This window comes from Gopherus flavomarginatus, chromosome 1, assembly GCF_025201925.1.
Source record: "Gopherus flavomarginatus isolate rGopFla2 chromosome 1, rGopFla2.mat.asm, whole genome shotgun sequence".
Classification (NCBI taxonomy): domain Eukaryota; kingdom Metazoa; phylum Chordata; order Testudines; family Testudinidae; genus Gopherus; species Gopherus flavomarginatus.
In genome coordinates, this window is record NC_066617.1 from 324,750,740 (window position 1) to 324,775,476 (window position 24,737).

General features: G+C 43.6%; 1 protein-coding gene across 6 annotated transcripts in view; it reads right to left on the reverse strand.

Annotated features, from left to right (window-relative positions):
• The window catches only part of B3GLCT (beta 3-glucosyltransferase), a 148,963-nt gene extending 132,795 nt beyond the window's left edge, over nucleotides 1-16,168 (reverse strand). For 4 of the 6 annotated variants that reach the window (XR_007772204.1, XR_007772203.1, XR_007772202.1 and 1 more), the window contains exons 1-2: nucleotides 16,066-16,167; nucleotides 9,263-9,324 (exon numbers count right to left, since the gene is read on the reverse strand). Coding sequence is in view for 3 of the 6 variants with exons in the window: in XM_050937253.1 (XP_050793210.1) it covers nucleotides 9,263-9,324; nucleotides 16,066-16,138 (135 nt within the window). In the remaining 3 variants the exon portion in view is untranslated. Of the gene's footprint in view, nucleotides 1-9,262; nucleotides 9,325-16,065 lie in introns of all 6 variants that reach the window. The other 2 variants (XM_050937256.1, XM_050937254.1) reach the window with 1 other exon arrangement.
• Nucleotides 16,169-24,737: the final 8,569 nt, after the last annotated feature.

Sequence of the window (24,737 nt, forward strand, 5' to 3'; positions counted from 1 at the left end):
TCATGTTTCTGGTATTTTGATATCTCAGGGTCTGGCAAGATAAAGGTCCAGAAGGATACTGCACATTGGCTGGTCCTTTGGGGAGCAGTCTCCTAACCCCAGGACTGTACATATGTAGGAAATCCAACTCCCCTTTTGGGGTTACCCTGTGTTCCCCTCCCTCCCCCCAGCACTGAATCCTTCCCTGCCCCCAGAGGGCTGTGATCTGTGCTCTCTGGGCTAGGTGTATTTACCCTTTGAACAGATTCACCCTTTCCCAGCAGCTTTCCCATAACTGCTCTCTGTCTCTCACCAGCCTGGGGAAAGCACTCACCCCCCTCTGTGAGTTGGGTCGTTTGTCTTCTGGCAGACTACCACCTGGCAATTTCCTGCTCTCAACTCTCTGCTGTTACAAGCATTGGTGCTGCATCTTGATGTAAGGAGAGACAGTTACTTTCCAAAAAAATTATCAGGAATAGCACCCTGAAAAATTGGGACCTGGATTGAGGTACCCTCCATCAACCCTTTCCCTGTCCCAGAGAAGTCAACTGTGTGACTGCTCCCCTCCAGGAGGTCAGTTACGCAGTTCCTTCTCAAAACCTGGGTCACAGGCCGAGTGCCTGGGTGCACAGATGCTGACCCAGCCATCCTGCTAGTGTCCTGGGCATCCTGCCCCAAGTGACTAGTGAGGAGACATTCCTGTACTCCCACTATTCCTTCCCCAGTTTCCTTCTCTGAGCCCCCTCCTTCAGCTGCAGAACTCTGCCAGCTAACAACTGGGACAGTTTCTTTAATCACTGACAACACCTCTCCTCCCCCTGTGCCCGAGGGCATGTTGCCTTCTGCTGGAGAGGAGCAAGTCTCAGCCTCTCCCATACTTGGAAGCACCCTGCTTCCCTGTGTTACAGAGGCCTGGTCTACACTGGGGGGGAGAAGGCGGGGGTCGATGTAAGATATGCAACTTCAGCTACAAGAATAGCATAGCTGAAGTCAATGTATCTTAGTTCGACTTACCTCCCGTCTTCATGGCACGGGATCGACAGCCACAGCTCCCCCGTAGACTCCGCTTCCGCCTCTCACCCTGGAGGAGTTCCGGAGTTGACGTGAGCGTGTTCAGGGATCGATTTATCGCGTCTAGATGAGACACGATAAATCAATCCCCGATAGATCGATCGCTACCCACCGATCTGGTGGGTAGTGTGGATGTACCCAGAGAGTCACAGGAATCCTCATCCACCTCAGTCGTTTCTGAGATCCCCTGCCCCTTTTCTGGACTCTCCTCTGGGAAACATTTCTCTATGCTCCTGTCAAGAATATAGAAAGAAGGGTACCATAAAATCCCTCGGCAGCTATACTGCATTGCCTTACCTGTGAGGGCTTAAGTAGTTCAAATAACCTAGTTAGCACTTGACCAGAAGGACCAATGAGAAAAGAAGATGCTTTCAAATCTGGGTTGGTGGGAGAGGTTTTGTTTGAGCTCTCTCTGTTGTTCCCTCTCCAGACGCAGGGAGGGCCCAAGCAGGTGCAACATCTCCTGAAAATATACCAGGAATAATACATCTAAAAATCACAGAAATTGTAAATAGGGCAAGGAAATGTGTTAGGTTATCTTTTGTTTTGACTTGTGAATTTTTCTGTACTAGAGAGGTAGTTTTATTCCTGTTTTTGTACTGTAAAGCTGAGCCCAGGGGGGAATCCTCTGTGTTTTAAATCTTACTACCCTGTAAAGTTACCTTCCATCTTGATTTTGCAGGTGTGATGCTTTTAATTTTTCTTTATAAATAAAGTTCTTCTTTTAAGAGCCTGATTGATTTCAGTGTCCTGAAGACAAAGAGTCTGGTCTGTGCTTACATTGCTAAGGCAATTGGTTGGTATATTATTCTCAAGCCTACCCAGGAAACGGGGTGAAGGAGCTTGGGGGGATAGGGATGCCAAGTGACCCTTCCCTGAATTTTTGTGTAAATCACTTGGTGGTGGTAGCAATACCGTCCAAGGACAAAGAAAGGAATTTGTGCCTTGGGGAAGTTTTAACCTAAGCTGGTAGAATATAAGCTTAGGGGTCTTTCATGCAAGTCCCCACTTCTACACCCCAGAGTTTAGTGTGTGTGGGGGGAACCTTGACAGCTTCCTAGAGCTGGTTTTACCTCTGGTTCAGCTGCGACCTGCTGGCAGCTAACAACCTGGACAGTTTTCTCCCTGGCAGGCATTACACCCCCATCCTTTCCTGATGTGGTGCTGCCTCCAGCTGCAGTGTAGGAGTTGGTCTCAACCACCCTCCCACCTGGAAGCACACTGCTTCTCCCGGCTGCAGAAGAATCAAGGAGACTCTCTCCCATTCTCTCAGCAGTTCCTTTCCCTCTGGAGTCCCAGCATAACACTCCCTCCTGCTGTAGGCAAATACTTTAACCAGAGCTACATGGAAAAAATCATTACCAAGGAGCAGGTCGAATAGGAGGTATTCAATTACCCCCCCCCAGTCAAAACACTTTCCAAACCATATGGATTTTAGCTATTGGTATGAGAAATCTGCTTTTGCCGATCCCCACAATCTCTGCTGGCCAGGTAACATACTGGCCTTTGGGACCACACTCTGCTTAACCAGAGAGATCTGGGCCCCTGTATCCCTCTGCCCCAATATTCCCTATCATCAGTTTGAACAGCCTTCACATGCTCCATATCTGGTACTGCAGAGGCTAACCACACAGAACCAATGTAATAGGTTTCAATTGCTTGGGGGTGGGGGAGGGTTTCTGTGTTGAGGACAGCAGAACTAACATGAGCTATTGTTTGCCTGCTTCCTCCTAGCACAGGGCATTTATTCCTCAGGCGATCAATGGAATTACACCGATAGCACCCTTCTTAACAATTACTATAACATCACTATCACAACCATGGTCAGTGCATTATGAGCCTTCTGAAGATACCCAGCATGACAAACTTTGCATTGGATACCACACAATCATTTTATAAAGATGAACATGGGGGTGTAGGGTGTTCTTCCAAGCTACAGAGAGTCACAGTGTCCATTTATTCTTTTGCACAGAGATTGTATGATTTGGCCAATGCACATGGCAGAGGGACATTGCTGGCACATGAAAAGTGTTCACTCACAAGTGATGTGGTGTTTTTGTCTTATTTTCCTGTGTAATTTGAGGGTATTATGATTATCTGATTTCACACACATAGCTGCTATTGGGACATTTAGTGCACTGTATGCGGTACACCACATGTGATAGGCATGCATAGAACCCATGGATCTTGAAAGGTGTGTTGAACATTGCAGCAGAGGAGATAGGAGTGTAGGTTTTGGATCTGTTGCTCTGGCAGGGTCTAGTGATGCTTTGAGTGAAAATCATAGAAGATTAGGGTTGGAAGAGACCTCGGGATGTCATCTAGTCCAACCCCCTGCTCAAAGCAGAACCAACCCCAATTAAATCATCCCAGCCAGGGCTTTGTCAAGCCTGGCCTTAAAAACTTCTAAGGATAGAGATTCCACCAACTCCCTAGGTAACCCATTTCAGCCTGTCACCACCCTCCTAGTAAAATAGTTTTTCCTAACAGCCAACCTAGACTTCTCTCACTGCAACTTGGGACTATTGCTCCTTGTTCTGTCATCTGTCACCACTGAGAACAGCCTAGGCTCCATCCTCTTTGGAACCCCCTTCAGGTAATTGAAGGCCGCTATCAAATTCCCCACACTCTTCTCTTCTGCAGACAAATAACCCTGGTTCCCGCAGCCTCTCCTCATAAGCCATGTGCCCCAGCCCCCTAATCATTTTCATTGCCCTCCACTGGACTCCAATTTGTCCACATCCTTTCTGTAGTGGGGAACCCAAAACTGGAAGCAATGCTCCGGATGTGGCCTCACCAGTGCCAAATAGAGAGGAATAATCACTTCCCTCGATCTGCAGGCAATGCTCCTACTAATGCAGCCCAATGTGCCGTAGGGTGACCAGTCAGCAAGTGTGAAAAATCAGGACAGGGAGTAGGGGGTAATAGGAGCCTATATAAGAAGAAGTCCCAAATATCGGGACATCTGGTCACCCTAATGTTGCCAAGAAGGCTAATGGCACAAGGGCACACTGTTTACTCATATCCTGCTTCTTCTCCAGTTGATGTGTCTTGATCTGTGAGGAGCCAACCTCAATAATTATGTGGGTGAAACTAGACAATCACTATGCTCACGTATGAAATCTCATAGGAAAATAAGATAAAAACACCATATCACTGTTGGTGAACACTTTTCAGAGTGATCGCTCTATATCTGGCATATCAGTCCTCATCTTCAAAGGAAACTTACATCACACTTTCAAAAGATGAGCCTAGGACCTTATGTACTCTGACAAACACTAAAAATCATGGACTGAACAGAAACACTGAATTTATGGGTTATTACAAAAATCTGTAGCCCACTAAACCCCTCTTTTTGTCTTATGACTGCGGAGGTGTTAACAGACCATTTTACCTCGAATGTTCCCTTACAATATGTGCTAACTACTTAAGCTAAACCTTCTGTTCCACCATGCCCTGTGCTGTGATGCTGAAAGTACCTTTCCCAGACCTGAAGAAGAGCTCTATGTAAGCTCGAAAAACTGTCTCTCTCACCAACAGAAGCTGGTCAAATAAAATATATTACCTCACTCACCTGGTCTCTCTAATATCTTGGGACTGACACAGCTATATCTACATTGCATATTGAGATAAACAACATTCTTAAAGAAAACCCATAAATCCATGTTACACCACAGAGTTCAAAGAAATACAAATAGCATGCTGCAGTTGCCTAAATAAATCCCCATAATTTCATGTTATCATATACATTTGCGATGGAATTTTAGCTGCATGCTTAGAAACAGAGTAGTGACATTACAGCATCACCGAGGAAACCAAGACGTAAGTTCTAAAAATATCTGGGGCACTTATTCAACTGATTCTGAATAAGTTGAAGACTGATTTGAAAGAGTGTGTGCTTGAGCGCAGCTGGCTGATAAAGACTAGGGGCTTGTCTACACTGGCAATTTACAGCGCTGCAAATTTCTCACTCAAGGGTGCGAAAAAGCACCCCCCTGATTGCAGCAAGTTTCAGCGCTGTAACATGCCAGTACAGACAGTGCACCAGCGCTGGTAACTACGCCCCTCGAGAAGGTGGTTTTCTTAAAGCATGCTCTGCCACGACCACACAAGCCACGTTAAAGCGCTGCTGCAGCAACGCTTTAGTGTTGCCAGTGTACACTAGCCCTAAGTTTAATAGCAGCTTGGGCTTCCTACAAAAGTTCTAAAAATAAAAAAGTCCCAGTTGGCAGTTTCTCACTAATAGCACCTCTTCAATGCCTCAGTTTCCCCACAAGTAAAATCAAGATAAATATCTATTTCACAGAGATAGAATAAGGTTTAACTGTTTATAAAGTGTTTTGAGATTCTCAGATGGAACGGATTGAGTACACAAGCACTGTTTATTTATTGTAAAACAGTGACCTTATTTTTAATTCATCTACCATTGTGTTTGTTAATTCCTGACTACAAATAGACCAACCCTCCATGATATTCTTTATCATTTTTCATTTTATTTTTTGGGAATTTTGTTTTATCAACAGAGGGAAGGGAGATGTGTCAGGTCCTGCCCCTTAGGGGACGGGAGGCTCTGGAGGATGAGGGGTGCGGGATTGCAAAGCAAGGGATGGCCAGACTGAAGCTGAGCAGCACTGCAACCCTGTGTATGGAGTTCACAAACTCCTGAAGTGGGGAGTAAGGCCAAGCCTCATGGGACAACAGCCACAGGAGCCACAGGCCGAACCTGCTGACGCGGCAGGTAAACAAACTGGTCCGGCCCGCCAGGGTGCTTAGCTTGGTGAGCCGCGTGCCAGAGGTTGCCGACCCCTGCTATACAGTTAGGTCAACTTAAGGCAGCTTGCGTCAATCTAATTCTGTGTCTATGCTACAACATTGCTCCCACTGATGTAAATTGTCCACTACACCAACCTAATAACTCCACGAGAGGCATAGCACTTAGCTCGATGTAGTTAGAGTGATGCATTGTCTGTGTTATTTACACAGCCAGAAGCCAGCCACTCTGGGGCAGGGCTGCTCCAGCTGTCAGTGCCCCACAATACCCCACACAGTTAAGTTAGTGGAAGCACTCCTGGTCAGGACACACAACACTGACAGCGGGGGCAGAGTGTGGTCATGAATCACTGCAATAATTACTGCAGTGGCTGTACATCAACCTAACTTATCTTGACTTAATTTTGCAGTTGAGACAAGGCGTTAGTGTAGTTTCCAGAAAACAGGTATCCACATCGTAAAACACACCTTCACAACTGTCACCCTCAGTAACAGTGTCAGCAAAGTAGTCAAGGGCAGAATAGTCTTTTGAAGATAGACCTTTCACGCAGATGTATGATGCACACATAACCTTGCTCTCCGACACAGCTGTTAGGGAGCATCTGGAAGAGACACTTACCCTTTCTGGACATACAGCCCTCGGACTCAAAATAATTTGTAAAAACAAACAAATAGGGCAAAACCTGATATCTGTTGGTGGTTGTTCTTAAAATTAAAATTAACACTAACATAATGCATTTGATTTGTTAGTTTGATCTATAAACATAATAAAAAGAGCAGTCATCTAATTCTCTGGGCATCCTTAACCGATTTTTTAAAAATACACTAAAATAAGCAGACCCAACAATTCTCCCAGATCAACCCAAATTCACAGCCTCAACATAAACATAACATATTAATCAACCACGTACAAAATCCCCACAGTCCAACACCTACCATACCCAACACATTTCATAAGCCAAGGAGAAAGACAGGCCTTGAGCATGAACATAAACAAAACAGAAGTTGAATTTCATTTGTAATCCATAATGCTTCTATCCTGGACGTGTGCCTCTCAGCCTAGCAGTAAGCTACCCTCTAACTCTCTCAGATATGTCTACACTACAGCTGGGAGGGGTGATTTCCAGTGCAAGTAGACAGACTCACTCTAGCATGCTCACCTTAAACTAGCAGGCTAAAAACAGCACTGTGGACATTGCAGCACTGGCAGCCGCTCAGGCTAGCCGCCCAAGCATGCTAACTTGAGGTGAGCTAGCACAAATCTGTCTACCTGCACTGGGAATCACTACTCTCAGCTACAGTGAGACATACCCTCAGGTGCCCTCCATAATGGGGGCAATATTGGTCTTTGTAGCCCCTTCTCTGACCTTGAGTTAGCCCTCATCCACAAAGTTAAAAGAAAAGCCAGTCGAGGAATTTTCTCTAAAGAGTAAGTTCTTTCAGGGGTCACAGACAGATAGTGGTTGCTTATTATAAATTGATAGAACAGTATTTACAGTATGTCATTTTAAGTACAGGAATGTCCTCCAAAACTGCCAGGTAATTCAAGTTTTTACTGGTGAGCACACAGGGTTGTATGGTGAAGCTTGGCACAGTTGTCACCTGTGCCATTTCTGTTCTATAGAGGATTATAGTCTACAGAATTCTCAAGAGAGCACTTCTATAGGGATTAAATTAATTTAAGTGAAGTTTTTGGAATTCTAACTTAATGGGAAGAACTTCATAATAAGCATGACAAGTAAAGAGCATACCATGGAAAGTGACAGAAGAAAGATTTCCATTGTTTCTTTTAGTTCTACGTTTGACTGGGAAGTTACATTGGAAGTAGCCAAACAAAAAAGCAACTGATGGTAATAAAAATATGATGACTTATCTTTCATACCAGAATGCATGTATGTCAGTACATCAAAAGTTTGTGGTACAGAAATTTGAATTTATTAAGATTAATGCTGGAGTAGCAATTTTATATCCAGCAAAAATTAAGATTTATAAATACATTAATTAGGTCTTTGACTGTGATGATACCAAGAGATTACTGGATGCAAATTCTTCAGCTGATTAAGAATAAAAGGTAGATATTGCTCACAGAGTCTGTTCCTGACTAATTAGCTTTTGGTTCTGGTTTTTTGTTGTTTTTTTTTAAAACTCAAAACCTAGCAATTCTGTTATTCAAATGGGGGCATGGATGGCTTTACCTGAACTTAAGAGTTACTTATGTGCTGCTCTCGCAATGTAAAAATTAGATATTCAAGTTTTATTTGCACAGTGGCATGCATAGAAATATGTCAGATTTAATTTAGTAGAAAGGTACCCATTTCCTCAAGTTATTCCATATTATTCAAAATCAATGAAGTAAAATGTAACACTTCCTATCCCCACTCACCAAGCAGGTGTACGTACATACATACACACACACATATATAAAATGAAGAGTGGGAGGAGCTCTGTGTTGATAGTGTTGGGTGTTCAAAATTTACTTGGATAACTGTCAACTGCCGTTTACACTAACTACTAAAAATAAAATTTTTAATACAGATTAAGGTTTTTACTCTACATTTAAATGAGTACTGGAAAGGAAAAACATTTCTGTCCTCCAGTTACTTAATATACCTCTACCTAGATATAACGCTATCCTCGGGAGCCAAAAAATCTTACCGCATTATAGGCGAAACCGCATTATATCGAACTTCCTTTGATCCACCGGAGTGCACAGCCCTGACCCTTGCTGGAGCACTGCTTTACCGCATTATATCCAAATTCGTGTTATATCGGGATAGAGGTGTACAATAATTTTATTTATAGAGTGACTCCTTGTCATGCCAAAGCACTCCACTTACTGTACAAAAAAACCTACCTAAACACGTGATATGACTTTAACTGACATAACCAACTGGCACGACAGAAGAGGAAGACAGAGTAGGAAAGCAGCTACCACAATATGTGATCAGTACCACAAAATGGAAGAACTTGACAGTTGTAAGTCTCAGCAATGCAGATTTGGGGACTTCCATAAGCCAATTGCATATACACTAAATTTATGTCCAAGTTGTAAAAAACAAATTTTAGAAGATTTCTGTTAGAAAACGGATGTGTTAAATGAAATAAAGGCATAACTCTTAAAATACAAATATCAAAATATATTAGATCCAGTTTAAGAAAGGGACTGAAATGAATAAAATCAATATAGGACTAGATGTGGTCATTCTAAGAAAACTTTGGGTGGGAAAAGCTGTAAGATAGAGGCTCTAGAAAAGTGGCTTTACTAACGATGTGCTTGGTGCCTCAGAGAAAATAAGACAGCATTAGGTCCTGGTTCCAATGAAGTCAGTGACAAAGCTCTCACTGAGTTCAAAGGGGTCAGAATTTTACCCACAGTCTCTGCCCCAAAGATTTTATAATCTAGATGGTACATTACTGTTGGGACAGAATTAGAATTTACTACCTGTGATACCAGTTGCTCAATCTGTTCCTCTGCATCTTCAGCAGTTACACTTATAGCCAAAGCTGGGGGAAAAAAACAAAAAAAATATTTTTTCAAAATACAGTAGTTGATCATTGCATTGGACAAAGTTCGGTCTATATAGGACAAGAAAGCTATTTAGGTAATAGAGTCACTTAATGTGGAGAATATTTGTGATAATCTTTTCAACCATTAGACAATCTGCTGTTTGAGAAGCTGCACTGCTGTAGCCTGACAATTTTGCTATCATACATCTCTGAACAGAAAATTGTTCTTTGATGTGAGGCCAACTGATTTTGGCTTCAAGTCAAAATAAATCTCATTAAAAAAAGAAAAAACATCTGGCCAGTCCAATGATTCAGATGATAGTACAATGTGCTATCATATGGGAGGACCTAGATATCACTCTACCCTGAGGTTAAGGGTTGCGTTTATTATAGAGAAGACCCACTGGATATTCAGCATGAAGGTGAGTTCATACACAAACTCTCTGAAATACTGTTAGGAGCTGGCATAAAACTGTCATAATCGAAGAGGGACATCATATTTCTTGGTCACATACTCTGAACAGCAGTATAGCGGTTTCTAATGCATGGGGAAAAGAGGTCCAATTAGAAATTAGCAGGGATGAATCGAGGCCCAGGCTCCCAATTTGGACTGACCTAATATTATCTTGAGTCCCCACCCACTGGTAAGTTAAAACTGCCTTGGGGCACACATGTCCACATTAATAAAAATATTTTTTTCAAATTTTAAATACTTAAACTTTAGAAGAAAATTAATTTTTCTGCTCCCTTCTCAATGTAACCTTTTAGTCAATTATGTCTCAGTTTACCTGCCTGTAAAATGGGGATATTTATCTTAGGGGGCTGAGTTGCCGTAAAGATTTTTTAATTAAAGGTGACAGAGAAGCGAAGAATATTCTGAACCAAAACTGCTATAATTTAAGGAAGGCTCCAAAGACTCCACTCAGCCTAGTCACTTTTTATACACTTACTGTTTCCCTTGACACTGACAAAGCCTTCTACTGGGTCAGATGAAGTTTCTTATTGAAGCTTTTAAACATATATAGTTTGGAATGATTTTTTTTTTATAAAGAGTAGCTATTCATTTTTTAATCTACGTAGACAGAATACTAGTAAACAGTATCCCCACTAGGCATCTTATAATTTAGGAGAAGGACTAGGCAGGATTGTCCTAACTCTTGCTTTTTCGTCTCTGGTTATCCACAGTCCCGTACCCTTCAAATTGGAGCCCAACTGTCAGTAAATATCTAAGAGTTGTATTTCATGATGACATCCCAGCTACTCTTGAAACTAATCTCTAACTCATACCAGTGAAGACAAGCAAACATTGGTAAACAGCTACCCCAAAACATCTAAGAGGGAAGACTTGATTTCATTCAGACCCCAGTTCTTTCAGGGATTATGCATGGGAGGACACATGGGATTCAACGGGACTCTCCATTAGTACAGGGATCTACCCGCACAATGTTATTTATTTTCAAATCAGAAACTAAAAAATCATTTTGCACTTCTATTTTGAAAGGACACAATGTGTTTTGAGAACTCCAGTGTTTTCTAATGAACGACAAAGGTTACACTACCATTTTTGTTGGTATGACTTATGTCGCTCAGGGGTGTGAAAAAACACACAACCCTGAGCGACATGAGATATACCGACAGAGGCGTCAGTGTGAACAGCGCTATGTTGGCGGGAGAGCTGCGTTGGTTCAGCTGTGCTGCTGTAAGCTCACTAATACAGACACCGCCAAACACTAATTTTATACCTCGCTGAAAACCTCAAAACCTTATCCTCTGTTCACTGCATGAATCAAAATAACTGCATTTGGAGCACTACACAAGGAATACCTTGCATAGGCAAAACAGCTCCATATCCTCTATTTGACAGAATTCTAATTTCAAGATCAATGCAAGAAATCATCTTTTGGGAAACTTAATATTCACAAGGCATTAACTTGAAGATGTATCACCAAGTAAATTGTGTTGCTTTGCATGACTGCAGCATAAATATTGAGTTTCATTATTCTCACTTTTAACATGCTGGTGAGGGGTTGCATAAAGAGATCTGACTTTAATATGCAACTAAGACTGAAAAGAAATACTTCCTTTCTCAGACCTTTAAATAACTCATGCCACACAGCTTCTGAGATTAATATTTTATAAATCTACAGGATCCTTGAAACAAATCAAAGCTTACGCAGCTAACCTGAAAAATAGACATAGACAGTACTGTATCCTTGGCAGCACAGAAAAAAATCTAAGGGGTTATATAGAGATGAAGAAGGTTATAAATCTCTCTTTTTTTATATTGTCAAAAGTATGTGGATCCCACACCCCTTGCTAAATCTGTTATTCCCATCTCCTACTTCTGCTGTTCACCTGGGACACCAAAATTCACTTTTTGGACATAGTCCAGAAAAGTAATGACACTGATAGTCTAAATATGTCACTATCCATATTCCTGATAATTTTACATTCTCAGCTCTGCTCTTTTCCAACAGATAAGCACAAACATTTACTTTGTATCCTTCATACTAAGTGAACTGGGAAGACTTTTCAAATATTCACATAGGCCACTAGTGGCTTCAGAGTTTAACATGCACAAATATTGAATTATCTTTTGGCAGACAATCAGCAGAAAATGACTGCTCAGAGAATTTCTTAATACTCAGGAACCACTCCCTACGTAGATTACTCAGTGCTCTGAAAAGAAGGCACAAGGCAGAGCCCAGCAGACTAGCCTGTAAGCTCTTTGAAGTAGTGACTGTCTGACTGTTCTGTGCCAATGCGGTCCTGGTCCAACACTGGGGCTCCTAGGCACCACCACAATACATATAACAACAATAACAGTGGTCTTTCTCCAAACATTGTCACAAATTCAGACAATTGCAGTATGTTTCATTTAATGTTTCTCAGAAGAGACCTATTGGGTTCTCCAAACTCACAAGGACCCAAACGCCTACTCTGCCCTCCCAATTCCAGAAACACTTCCAATCCCCTGATGTTTGTCACCCAATATACATATACCACATGCACCCCTCTGGATAGTTACCATATTAAATGATCATCATAGAAGTATTATGAAAAGAATTTGATTAGTTAGCGAATGTTCCAATTGTGGAGGCACCAAGAGAAACCACATAAGTCAAACTCATTAACCAATTTACCTTGTAAGCAATCTTTACAATTGTCTAAGAAAAAATAGTAAGGAAATCACATAAGTGTTACCTGCTATTTTAAGTTCATATTTTTCATATTTCAAGTACTGTAGATTTTGACCTGGTTGGCACCTGTAGTTGTTTACGTGATTTGCACAGCAATCAGCCATAAGTGGAAAATGTCAAGTTCAGTCCTCACCCTGTCTGGCTGGCTACCAGTAGCCATTCTGATTCTACTTCTATAGTAACTGAAGTTGAATAAGGTAAAGGAGTGCAGAGCACTTTTAGACATTTAAAACTCTGTCCTCATTTTTACCACTATGATATCTGTTTCCTTTGGAAACAGAAATGGAAATCAGAATCAGCAGAAAAAGTCAGACTCCTTGGTTTTCAGCCCATTTCCACCAAAATTGGAAGTTGAAATCCGGGAAAGTAAAATAATCGCTTTTAATTACTACTGATCTTTTGCTAAAGTTCCCCATTACAATGATGAAAACTGGAATGGGAAAGATCACTAGCAGATAGTACTGGAGAGGGAAAGCTCTCACTTATCTTTTCCATTGCTCAGCAGGTAAACAGCAGACTATTATAGAATCAAGGTTCATAATAATGTAAATATAAAGAAGAACATTTTAAGTGTTCCCTTTTAGAAACAAGAGAAGCTTCCACAAACTTAAAATGAGTAAAAATCTTTCATTTAAGTTATAAATATTTTAAAATATTTATAAGAGCAAAAGCATAGTATAACCAGTCCATACTAAAGCATGCACCAAGGGACTAAAGAACATTTATTGTATCTTCCTCTTTGAGGGCCTGACTTCAGAGAGCTTTGAATCAACGGGAGTCTTTCCAGTTGAGATGCTTTGCATCAGTTTTTTAATGAGCTAAGGGAAAACTATGATATTATCCCTTATCTTATGAAAGTCTTTTCATGTGTTATTGTTTACATATGTCAAAAAACACTGTCAATAAACAGTTTTCAAAAATTTACAATACGTGGGAACAGCTAGGTTTAGAATTCTGAAACAGCTGATATTACTGCCTCTTGTAGGTACAACATGCAAGACAGGGACTCCTTGGACTTTTACTAATTATCATTTAATGAAAGAGATCGTTTCAGCCCAGGTCTCTCTTTTGGTGCCCTGTATTATTTTGCTGCATTTGTCAGATTCTCACAGCACACCAGGGTTTATGGTTTGATATGTTTCCCAAGGTAACATCTACATTGCTTCTGTTACTTAGACAGATTGGGGTCTTCGATACTGAGACAAACCAGGAGCCGTAAAGAGGCAAAATAAATCAGTCTTTTATCTATTTACACTGAAGTTTTTACACCAGCTCTTCTTGACTGCTACTGCCCTATTAACTTCAAAGGCTTCTAACCAAACCAGTAAAGAGCGAAGTCTCATTAATGCTACAAACTTGTTAGGCCAGAGTTTTGAGGGGTACTGTGAGCTCCAGCACCCCAAACATTATGTAAGGCAATTAAAACAAGTCACATTTAATTTTTTAGATTAGCCCCTTAAAGAAGCAACTGAGACATGTATGAAAAAATATTCAGGCTGAAGTCACCATTTTAAACTACTAAAAATTATTCATTATATTGTTTATTATGTACACAATCTCTTTATATGAAAAATAAGATTGGGATTTTTTTGCTGGGAGGAGGGGGTCATTCTATTGTGCTTCTTTATGAAAAAGTATTGAGCGCAAAACTAAGTATAAAACTATGTAAATATTTTTCTCCACTGTGCATGTTACCAACAAATGCGTTTGGTAGAAGAAAGTTTTAAGACATCTAATTACCTTAACCCCTTTTTTGTAAAATGGCAATGGATAAGAATGTTTAACACTGTTGATAAATATTCAACTTTCCTTCTGCCATCTCAAAAGCGCAGGATGCTTGTGAAAGAAGAGGCTGCTCTTCGCATAAAAGAAAAGGGTATTTCTAAGACTATGCAAACTAAGGTTCTGATCCTCCAATGAGCTCCATGAGAGCAGATCCCTAAACCCATACTGACACCCATTGATTTTAATTGGGTCCACACACCTACAATTCCATTGCCCTCTCCCCCTTTAAAAGTTAATTAATTTTTAAGGTTTTTTTTTAAAACTGACTGACTTTTTCCCCTTACACATCAATAAACTCGAAGCTTCTATTCTAAGGCTGGGATGACAGTTTGGAGGAAGGATGATTCACCTTCATCAGGAAAACTGTTTCAGTGAGATATTTACAGTTAAGCAAAATCCTTCATCCTGAGAGGGATTGAAATATGGCTTTAAAAAGAGACTGTGAGATAATTTAACCCCAAAATGCAGTTATTTTGGTGAGGAAGATAAACTTTACAAGAAAGAAAAATCAGTATTTTTATTTCAGTTTAAAGTTTGTTTATATTTAAATATTCCCCTGCAGGTTTTGCAACCCCAAAATTGTGCTAGTGAAAAGGAACCAGATATCAAGGCTGGTTAAGAATAAATTGATGATGCTATGTTATTCTACAAGATGAGAGAAATGTTTTCAGAGCACAAATAATGGGGAAAAAAATAGATTTGGAAGAGTCTTTCATTTTTACCCACCAAAGGCAGTGGTTTCCAAACTGTGGTACATAGACCACTGGGCTGTGGAAAGTTGGTTGCTCACATGGGACTAACTCCCTTCTTTTATTGTCCCATCTGCCAAACCCATATTACAGGTCAGGTAAACCACATTAATACTGAGAGAGCATTTCCCTTTTCATGTTAGCAACTGCACCTTGCAATATCGATAGATGGGGAGATGCTCCGTGACACTCCTCTATATTAAGAGGTGCTCCACACATCCTAAAAGCCCTGCAGCACCCCTGGCCTAAACGGCAATTGGGAATAGATGTAAGAATTATTTAGTTTTTAAAACACGAGACTTTTACATGACTGGGTCCCCATCCAGCCTTAAGAGTTGGTCATTTCTCTAGGACTCTACCTAGAGGTTGTGGAATCCCCCTCACAGGAGGCTTTTAAGAGCAGGTTGGAGAAACCCCTGCCAGGGCTGGTCTAGGTTTCCCTGGTACCGCACAGCGCTGGGGTTGGGGCTTCCCAGCAGGACCTTTCTGTCTGTGACTGAGCTCTACGCAACCACCAGCACTTCACAAACCGCACCAGGCACAACCCCAGCCCCGGCACCCGCTCCCGGCGCAGCCCGCGGGGCTGGGGCTCCGGGGGAGGAGGCTCCCCCGAGGCTCCCCCGCCGGCCGCCAGACTAGCTAAGGGAGGCTGCGCTCCCTTCCCCAGGGTCCAGGGAGCAGCGCGGGACCCTACCTCGCCCCGGCGCTCGCGGCCAGCAGGACCCCCGGGCGGCAGGCAAAGGGCTCCCGGCCCTCACCACAGAGCCTCCCGCCCGGCGCGGGACGCTCCGAGTCCGGGCAGCCTCCGGCCGGCGGGCGGCAGAGGGCGCCGTGCGGGGCCCGGGGAGGCGGCTGCTCCCTCCTCTCCTAGCCCATCCCACCAACAAACTTCGAGGAAGGGGGAACGTCCCTCCGCGGCCACTTCCCACCCGCGGCTCCGCTGCCGCCCCCGCCCGGTCTCGCCCCCGCCAGCAGCGCGCAGACCCAACCCCCCGGCCACTCACCCGGCGCGCAAAGCGGCGGCAGGAGCAGCAGCGCGGGGAGCAGCCACCAGCCGCCGCCGCGCTCCCGAGGCATCCTGGCAGCGGCCGCCGCCCGCGCGGGGAGGGGAGGTGCGGGGAGGGGAGCGGTGCGTCTGGCTCCCCGCCTCCCTCTGCGGCAGGAGCTCAAGCCAGCGGCCTCAGGGTGGTGCTTCTGCCGCCGCCAACCCGCCCCGCTGGAGCGCAACCGGGCGCCAGGAATCAGAGAGCAGCCGCGGCGCGTGAGAGGCGCCATCTAGCGGGCGGCAGGGGGCAGGGCGGCCCCACGGAGCTCCACACACCCAGCGGCTGACGAGCCTGGCTCACCGACTCCACCTTCCTGCGGAGACCCCCCCCCCGTACTCCCCGCACGTCCCCCTTTCCCTAGAGCCCCTATCCTGCAACCCACACAGCCTCGAGACACCCCACCCTACTCCTCTACATCTCCCCAGAGACACCTCCATCCTAATCCCCATACCTCTCCCCTTCCCCCAGAAACCCCATCCTACATCCCCAGCATCCTCAGACACTCTTTCCCTAGAGGCACCTCCATCCTGCTCCCCATACCTCTCCCCTTTCCCTGTCCTACACACTCCCAACATCCTCACACCCTTCCCCTCCAGACACCTCCATCTTATTTCCCATAGACACCCCCATCCTGTACACCAACATCCTCACACCCTCTTGCCCCAGAGAGACCTCCATCCTACTCCACACCTCTCGTCTTCCCCCAGAGACACCTCCATCCTACTCCCTACACCTCTCGCCTTCCCCCAGAGACACCTCCATCCTACTCCTCACACATCCCTCTTACCCCAGACACCTCCATCCTACACCATCTCCTCCCAGAGACGCCTGCATCCTACTCCCCATACTTCAACCAGAGATCTCCCACATACTACTCCCCTACATCTCCCCAGAGACACCTCTGCACACACTTCCTATAGACACCTCCATCCTACTCCCCACTCCCCCCAGAAGCTCTCCATCCTACATCTCCATCCTGCTCCCCCACATCTCCCCAGACACTTCCATCCTACTCCTCACTCCCCTCAGAAACCCTCCCATCTGACACCCCCCACATCTTCACTCCCCCCAAAGACACCACCATCCTATACCCCTATCCAACTTCCCTCCACTCACCCCCCTCAGTACCACTCAGAAACACCACCATCCAACTTCCCACCACACCGCCAGCACCTCACACATACCAGTCCCACCAAGCAGAAACATCCAGCATCCTCATATGCACCTCAGCTCTCCCTCCACAGATACCTAGCAGGGAGCAGCTACCATACATATCATTCCTCTACAGACACCTAGTAACTTTCACTCATAAGGAGGCTTGGAAGGATTAGATTTTGTATTCCTAAGTGTCAGTATACATTGATTTCACGGCACACACACACACAAACTGATGAAAAATATTTTCATCAATGATAATCAAAAATTATGGATTGGCGAAGTAAGAACAATGCTGCATGAAAATTTAGTTTGATTTAAGGATATTTACTTTGTATATTTTGATGTGAAATTGACAATTTGTGTTTTAATGGTCATAAAGTTTTAAATTTTTGAAACATCTATGGCTACTGAATAATTAATTGTGTGACACCCTCATAATTTCCCACAATTGTGAAAATGTAAATATATAAAAATAGAAAAAACAAATATACATTATCAATTTAAAAAAAATTGAATTCTGCCAAGCCTACTCATATAGGGCCCTACCAAATTCAAGAGCCATTTTGGTCAATTTCACTGTCATAGGATTTTAAAAATTGTCACTTTCATGATTTCAGCTATTTAAATCTGAAATTTCCTAGTGGTGTAACTGTAGAGGTCTGACCCAAAGAGGAGTTGTGGAAGGGGCAAAAGGTTATCGGGGTGGGGTGCGGTACTGTTACCTTTACTTCTGCACTGCTGCTGGTGGTGATGCTGCCTTCGGAGCTGGGCAGCTGGAGAGCGGCAGCTGCTGGCCAGGAGCCCAGCTCTAAAGGCAGACCCACCGCCAGTAGCAGCACAGAAATAAGGATGGCCTGTTGGGGTGTTGCCACCCTTCTCCGTTGCTACTTGCAGAGCTGGGGCCTCAGACAGCAGCTGCCACTGTCCAGCCACCCAGGTCTGCAGTCAGCAGCACACCTGGCTTCTTACTGGAAATACCCGCTACCCGTCTACAGGACCAGATTACGTCAGTCTGTGGTGCTAGGCATGGTGCCCTCCAGGGCTCTGCCTCTGTAGCCCTGCATCATAGTCCTATCCTCTGTTGGTGTTGTGTTGGCAGGTGGGACCCCACTCCTCTTTACAAGAGGGAAGGACTGCATCATGGGGCTATCTTTCCCTCAGAATTGGCAGCAGGGACCTCACTCTAATGCAGTACCCTACACTTGATCCAGAAAATGGACTGTGTCTGATTGGATGAGTGGGATCCTGCCACATATACAGTCTTCTCCTGGGGTAGTTTAGGTAGGGTACCCCAGAGCAGGGAGCCTTGGAGGTGAATGAGGAAACTCATCTTTCTCGGAGCTTTATTTTCAAGCTGTCTGCAAACTCAGGCAGATATCACAACATCATTTGCTCTTCACTCATGTTTTCAAACTTTACTTGGGAACAATGAGAGGTGGAAACATGCTTTAAAAAGAAAAAAGCTGAGAGTCTGACAGAGTCACATGACTCCAGGAGTGAGAGCCCTAGCCATGGACATATAGGATATGTCTATGCTGCAGCTGGGAGTGAGCCTCCTGGCCTATGCAGACAGACCTGCACTAGTGGAGCTTGAGCTAACTAGCTCTCAAGTCCAAAAGCCTAAGTTCCAAATGTATTTTCTCCTTTTTGTTTTTAATAAAATTTACCTTTTTTAAGAACAGGATTAGATTTTTGGTGTTCTAAGAGGTTTGTACATGTCATTTGATTAGCTGGGAGCCACAGCTAATTTTCTTTGTTTTCTTTCTCAGTTCTTCCTGGAGCCGTGTGTGAAAGGGCTTGAGGGTACTCCACAGGGAGGAATTCCCAAGTGCTCCTTCCTGAGTTCAGAGGGTTTGTTTTTTTTTGCATTTGGGTGCTGGCAGCGTTTACCAAGCCAAGGTCAGAGAAAAGCTATAACCTTGGGAGTTTAATACAAGCCTGGAGTGGCAAGTATTAATTTTTAAAATCCTTACGGGCCCCACTTCTACATTTGGAGTGACATAGAGTTGGGATTCAGACTTTGCAAGGGGTGTGGGGAAAAGACTGTGTGGCCACAATACAATCATGTTTGTTACAGTTTAGTCAGGCCACTACTCTCCAGCCATCCAGCTCTGAAGGCAGCACAGAAGTAAGGGTGGCAATACTGTGATCCCCCTACAATACCTTGTGATCCCTTTTGGATCGAGTCCCGCAGTTTGAGAAATGCTGAGTCTTAAGGGCTTTATAGGTTTATATTTTGCCATTTTTAAATACATATTCATGCTTTGTTACAACACCATGAAATTTAAGATTTAAATATCTGAAACAGTGAAATTCAAGAATTTTAAAATGCTATGACCGTGAAATTTACAAAAATGGACCATGAATTTTGTCATGATATTCAGTCACTAGTTACTTCACAAAAAACAGAGCTAGCAGGAAGAATGAGGGCATTAAATGATGACAGGTATATGAAAGATTTACCTATGATTTCAATAAACCTACTATTTGTTGTTTATAAGTCTCCTCCTGGCCTAGGAGCTGGGACTATCAAATTGTTGTGGGCCCTATTTTGGAGGACAAATAGATCTTTGTTTTTCTGTTAGGTGAAGATTTTAAAAAGAGAAAAGTGACATTTCCATGGGCTGAGGAGTAAATGTGGGGCTTGGCAGCCACCTGACTCCTTTTAAATACAGAATGTAGAAGTATTATTGCAGAAGGAGCTACTCTGAAATGTACCGCAACCTGTAGGGATGGTAGCAAATATCTAATGCTTGAGAAAAAAGAAAAATAATCCCTAAAGTGGATGGGCCAAATTCTAGCCAATGTGTGAAATGGCATAATCAACTCTCCAAACAGAAAAAAAACATGTGAGCTGCAAAATCAACATTAAAAACATTACCTGGGCAACCACTGAAAAGTTGCATGCATAGCTCAGATGTGCCGCTATTTCCTCAAGAATTAATAATCCAAGAGAAGGGATGAGCGAGGGGCTTGTGAAGCATCTACATGATATGTAGATATGCCCACCAAGCCAACGCTGGACAAGGGGGCATACATATATAATAGAGAGAAGACAAAGGGATTTACAAACATAGATAAACATTACTATCACAGTTTTATATACAGGCCAGATTCTGGCCCTCGAAGTGGCTCGTTTGTGCTGTCTGAGCAACGCAGAGGGGTCAGAAATGTGATAAAAACACCTAGCAGTGGATTCTATATCATCCGCTCCCAGGCACAGGGGGTATGTTGAGGCAGAAAGGGGTAAGCACTCTGGCAATCCTCAGCTATGAAATGGTCCAGAGGGAGCCATTACCAGCTTATATAATATAAAGCAGCTCTGAGGCCGCTGTAAGTTGCACGAGCCCCTACCTGCTCACAGAAGGGGTTGGAGGACAAAGATGGCACAGTGTCACCTACTGTTGTATCGTTCTCAGACCTGTGCTAATTGCGTGCTGTCTGGACCCAGGGATTGGATTGAGAGAAACTAAGGCAGTGACTCAGTGAGTTGCCCAAATTAATACTGTCAATGGCAGAACTAAGAATACAACCCAGGTTTCCTGACTTGCAGTCCTATAATCTATCTGTGGGACACAGTAGCTCTTCAGCTAGCTGCATAATTAGTCAGAAAATTAATCTGGCCTTTCTTTAATATGAATAAATACCTGAATGAATGAATTTCCACTCTAAGTGCTTGTGATGCTGAATAGTGACAGGGTAGAAAGCTTAGGCCAATAAGCTTTCAGTTCTTCATTTTCTACTCCTGGTTTTACTTTTATTTTCCATCTGTGGCTGATTGCTTTCCTCCTCTCCCCATCCTCTCCCAAGAGTTAGTTCATCCAAAAGCAGGGAAGCTATAGAACTGGCTGCAAGATTCTAAATCTTAGGCAGAAGAAAAGACTATCTGGTCTGATGTTCCTTCTCTCAAGTAGGATCAACTTGGTGGCCAATTTTTAAAACATACGTTTCTTTCTAAGAATAACTCGGGCCTGATTCTGTTGCCTTGCACTATGGATAGTCATTTTACACCAGTGCAAATTTTCTGAAAAAATGCTTCCCCGTCAGTTTAACACTTGCTTTGCATAGGTAATAATGTTGCCAGGCAGGAGCCCAGTTTACTGGTGAAAAGTCCGGTCAAAAAGGGGACCTAGCACTGTCTGGTCAGATGCACTGATCAGACACAAAAAGTCTGTTTACTGCAGGTGGGGAGGAGAAGTGCTGGGTCATCAACCCGTGCCAGCCTCTGCTCAATCAGGGCCATCTCCTACCTCTGTCTCATGGGCAGGCAGGCAGCAGACTCTGTCAGGCTGCAGCTCCTGTACGCAGAGAGAGCCCAGCTGTGTGGAGGGGCTGGGGGAGAGGATCCATCCAGCCACAAGGCTCAAGGAAGGGGGAGGAGGGAGAGGAGCAAGGGACACGGGGGAGCCCAATGGAGAAGAGGCGGAGCAGGGGATCCGATTTTCAGCAATTAGAGAGTTGGGAACTCTCCTGGTATAAGTGAGTGCACAAAGTGCAGAGCAATGAAGAATCAAACCCCTTGTCTCCTCCTTGTTTTCCTCTTCCCCCATTTGACTGAGAACTTGGAAGAAGTTTAAATATTGTCTTTGGGACCATTAAGGACTTCTTGTGTTGTGCAGTTTTCCATAGTGTTCATAAAATACCTGTCATCAGGCTAGCATTATGCAGTACTACTAACATTTTAGGAAGAAAGCCTTCCAGGAATTTTGGATACAAAGTCCAAAGCAACCTTCATGTTATTGGGGGGCGTGGGGGGGGTAGCAGGAGAGGGACGAAAGGTTCCCACACAAATTCAAATAAGATCCAGAGGGATCCCAAATGCTTTACAATCAACACATTACTATCCAACTGCAGCAACCTCAGTTGAGTGAGAAATATAGGAGGAAAAATTGAAGACCGATGAAGCCAGTGCAATGTCAAAAGAGATTTAGGAGATTGGCAGGCTTTGATTTCAATCAATTAATAGTACTAAAGAGAATGTGACATATGCATTTCTGAATAGAAGATGTTGCGTTATGGTTACTCACAGAAGATTGCTTACCATGCACAGTAGATTATTTATGCTATTTAATAATAGGTAGCACTTATATAGTATTTTACATCTTCAAAATGGTTTACTAACAGCTAATCCTGAAAACATTTGATTACACAGCATGCTTGCTGCTGGAGCACCACCCTCAGTTTTGGCCACAACATTGCAGAGATTATTTTACCCTACCACCTCTTCTAGTCTGGTGTTCTCTAGTCCAGTGGTTCTCTGGGTGGTCCTATGTGGTGTGGTCCTGTGCCCCTCCAAAACCTTTAAGTTGTGCCCCCCCAACTATCAACAGTTACACGTCGCCTTAGTCTGCATTGCCTAATGATTAAAATCGACAAATCTATTTCTGTTTACACCACATATTCCATGGTGCATGAACAATGCCATAATACATTGTACAAGCGTTAACAATTGACAGTGTGAGAGACAGGATTGTTGCTCACCTTTCAACTTTGGCAGAGTACTTCAGTGTTTACTTTAAAAATATAAACATGGAAGAATAAGATTGGGTTCGAGATCTGTTCTCAACTTTTGTTATGTGATCTTGCCTTTTGAGTGGAAAAAGTAGAACAGGAGCTGCTTGAACTATCCTGTGAGCGCACACTGAAAATTAAGTTTCAGGAGCAAACACCTTGTCAGTTTTTGCCAACTGTTCCTGTTTTAGTTACAGAAGCAATGAAAGCGTTGCTACCTTTCCCAACAACATATATACAGTATATGAAGCATCATTCTCTACCATGACAGATATGAAGACAAAGTTCAGGTCCCGACTGGAAGTGGAGAACAATTTATGAGTTTGCTTGTCAACCATCACACCAAGGATAGATTGACTCTGCAGTAAGAAGCAGGCACACCCATGTCACTGATATTTGTAAGTACTCATACTCGTTTCCTTAAAGCATTACGAACTGTATGTGTTTATATGAAGTTCACATATACTTTCATCAGTCAGTCACTCGGTTGCAGTGATTAACACTGCATATCCATTAGCAACAAAAAATTGAGAACCTCTGCTTTAGCCTGCCCGTTTCCTGTTTCTGTGTCCCAGTGTTCAGGCCGGGTCACCTTTCAAACACAGTCCCTTTCTGGGGTAACAGAAGAGCCCAGAAAGGACAAGTCCCAGAGTCTACGGGCTTTTATGTCAAGCCTTCCCCCTTCTGAGATTTTATCAATCTTTGCCTCTGTCAGTTCTGAGACACATACCAGGTTCCAGCCCAGGGACCTTGCATTAGGCAATTAAGGGCCGCTCCTTCCAATTCCCTGCAGCCTGCTAACCTGCTCCTACCTTTCCTTGCTCATCACTATTTCTTGCTAGACTGCAAATTCCATTACTTCTGCTCTAGGGTTCAATCACCTCATGTTAGCCCTTCTCAGCCAGATAGCGAGGAGCTTCTTCAAATCTATTTCCAGCCTTCTTGATGCTGGGTTGCTTGTGCTTCATAGAAGTACCCCATCTCTCCTTAAGGCAGAAGTTCCCCTGGCTCCTCCCCAGAAGCTGGATTCTCAGTCAGGTCAGCTGCAGCACTTCAGACTGTTCCTCCTCCAGCTGACCCTTTTTCCACCAATCAACCCTTTCACTGTTAGACTTGGGGATTTTTAACAGGCAGACATTCCCCTTACAGTGTATAGCGTCACTATGCTGGAAAAGTCAGCATATATCCTAGACCCCTTCCCCAACACATCCCCTATTGGTTGGGTGAAAGCCATTCTGCAAGGGTCCTGGGCCGGGAACTTAAAGGAATAGTAATGGGTTTCTAGTCCCAAGTACTACTTACCCCAAGACCATTTCCTCTCTACCCATATCTTCTATTTCCCAAACCCTTTCCTACATCAGACCTCCCCAACTCTTAAAGAGATGCAACAACCAAATGGGACTGAGCTGACCCCTAGGCCTTATTACTTTGTAGGAGCAGCATAACCCCATCACACGTTCCTATAAAGTATGCAGGTAAATATTATGTGGCAGTTCCTGTGTGCTTAGTATCAAAATCCTCATAATGGAAAATTACTCTCATCTTTTGACATTCCTGATGACCTAGGGAACTGTAAAACTCAAGAAAAGACTAGGCAATGATCTTCTCTAAGGCTACGTCTACACTACAGGATAAATTCGAATTAGCTTAAACCGATTTTATAAAACAGATATTATAAAGTCGATTGTGCGCGTCCACACTAGGCACATTAATTCGGTGGTGTGCGTCCATGGTCCGAGGCTAGCGTCGATTTCTGGAGCAGTGCACTGTGGGTAGCTACTGTAAAATAATGAGGCCAATAACATCGATTTGCGTCCACACTAACCCTAATCCGATATAGTAATATCGATTTTAGCGTTACTCCTTTCGTTTTGTAGGAGTACAGAAATCGATTTAAAGATCCCTTTAAATCGATATAAAGAGCAGTGTAGTGTGGACGGGTGCAGCGTTAAATCGATTTA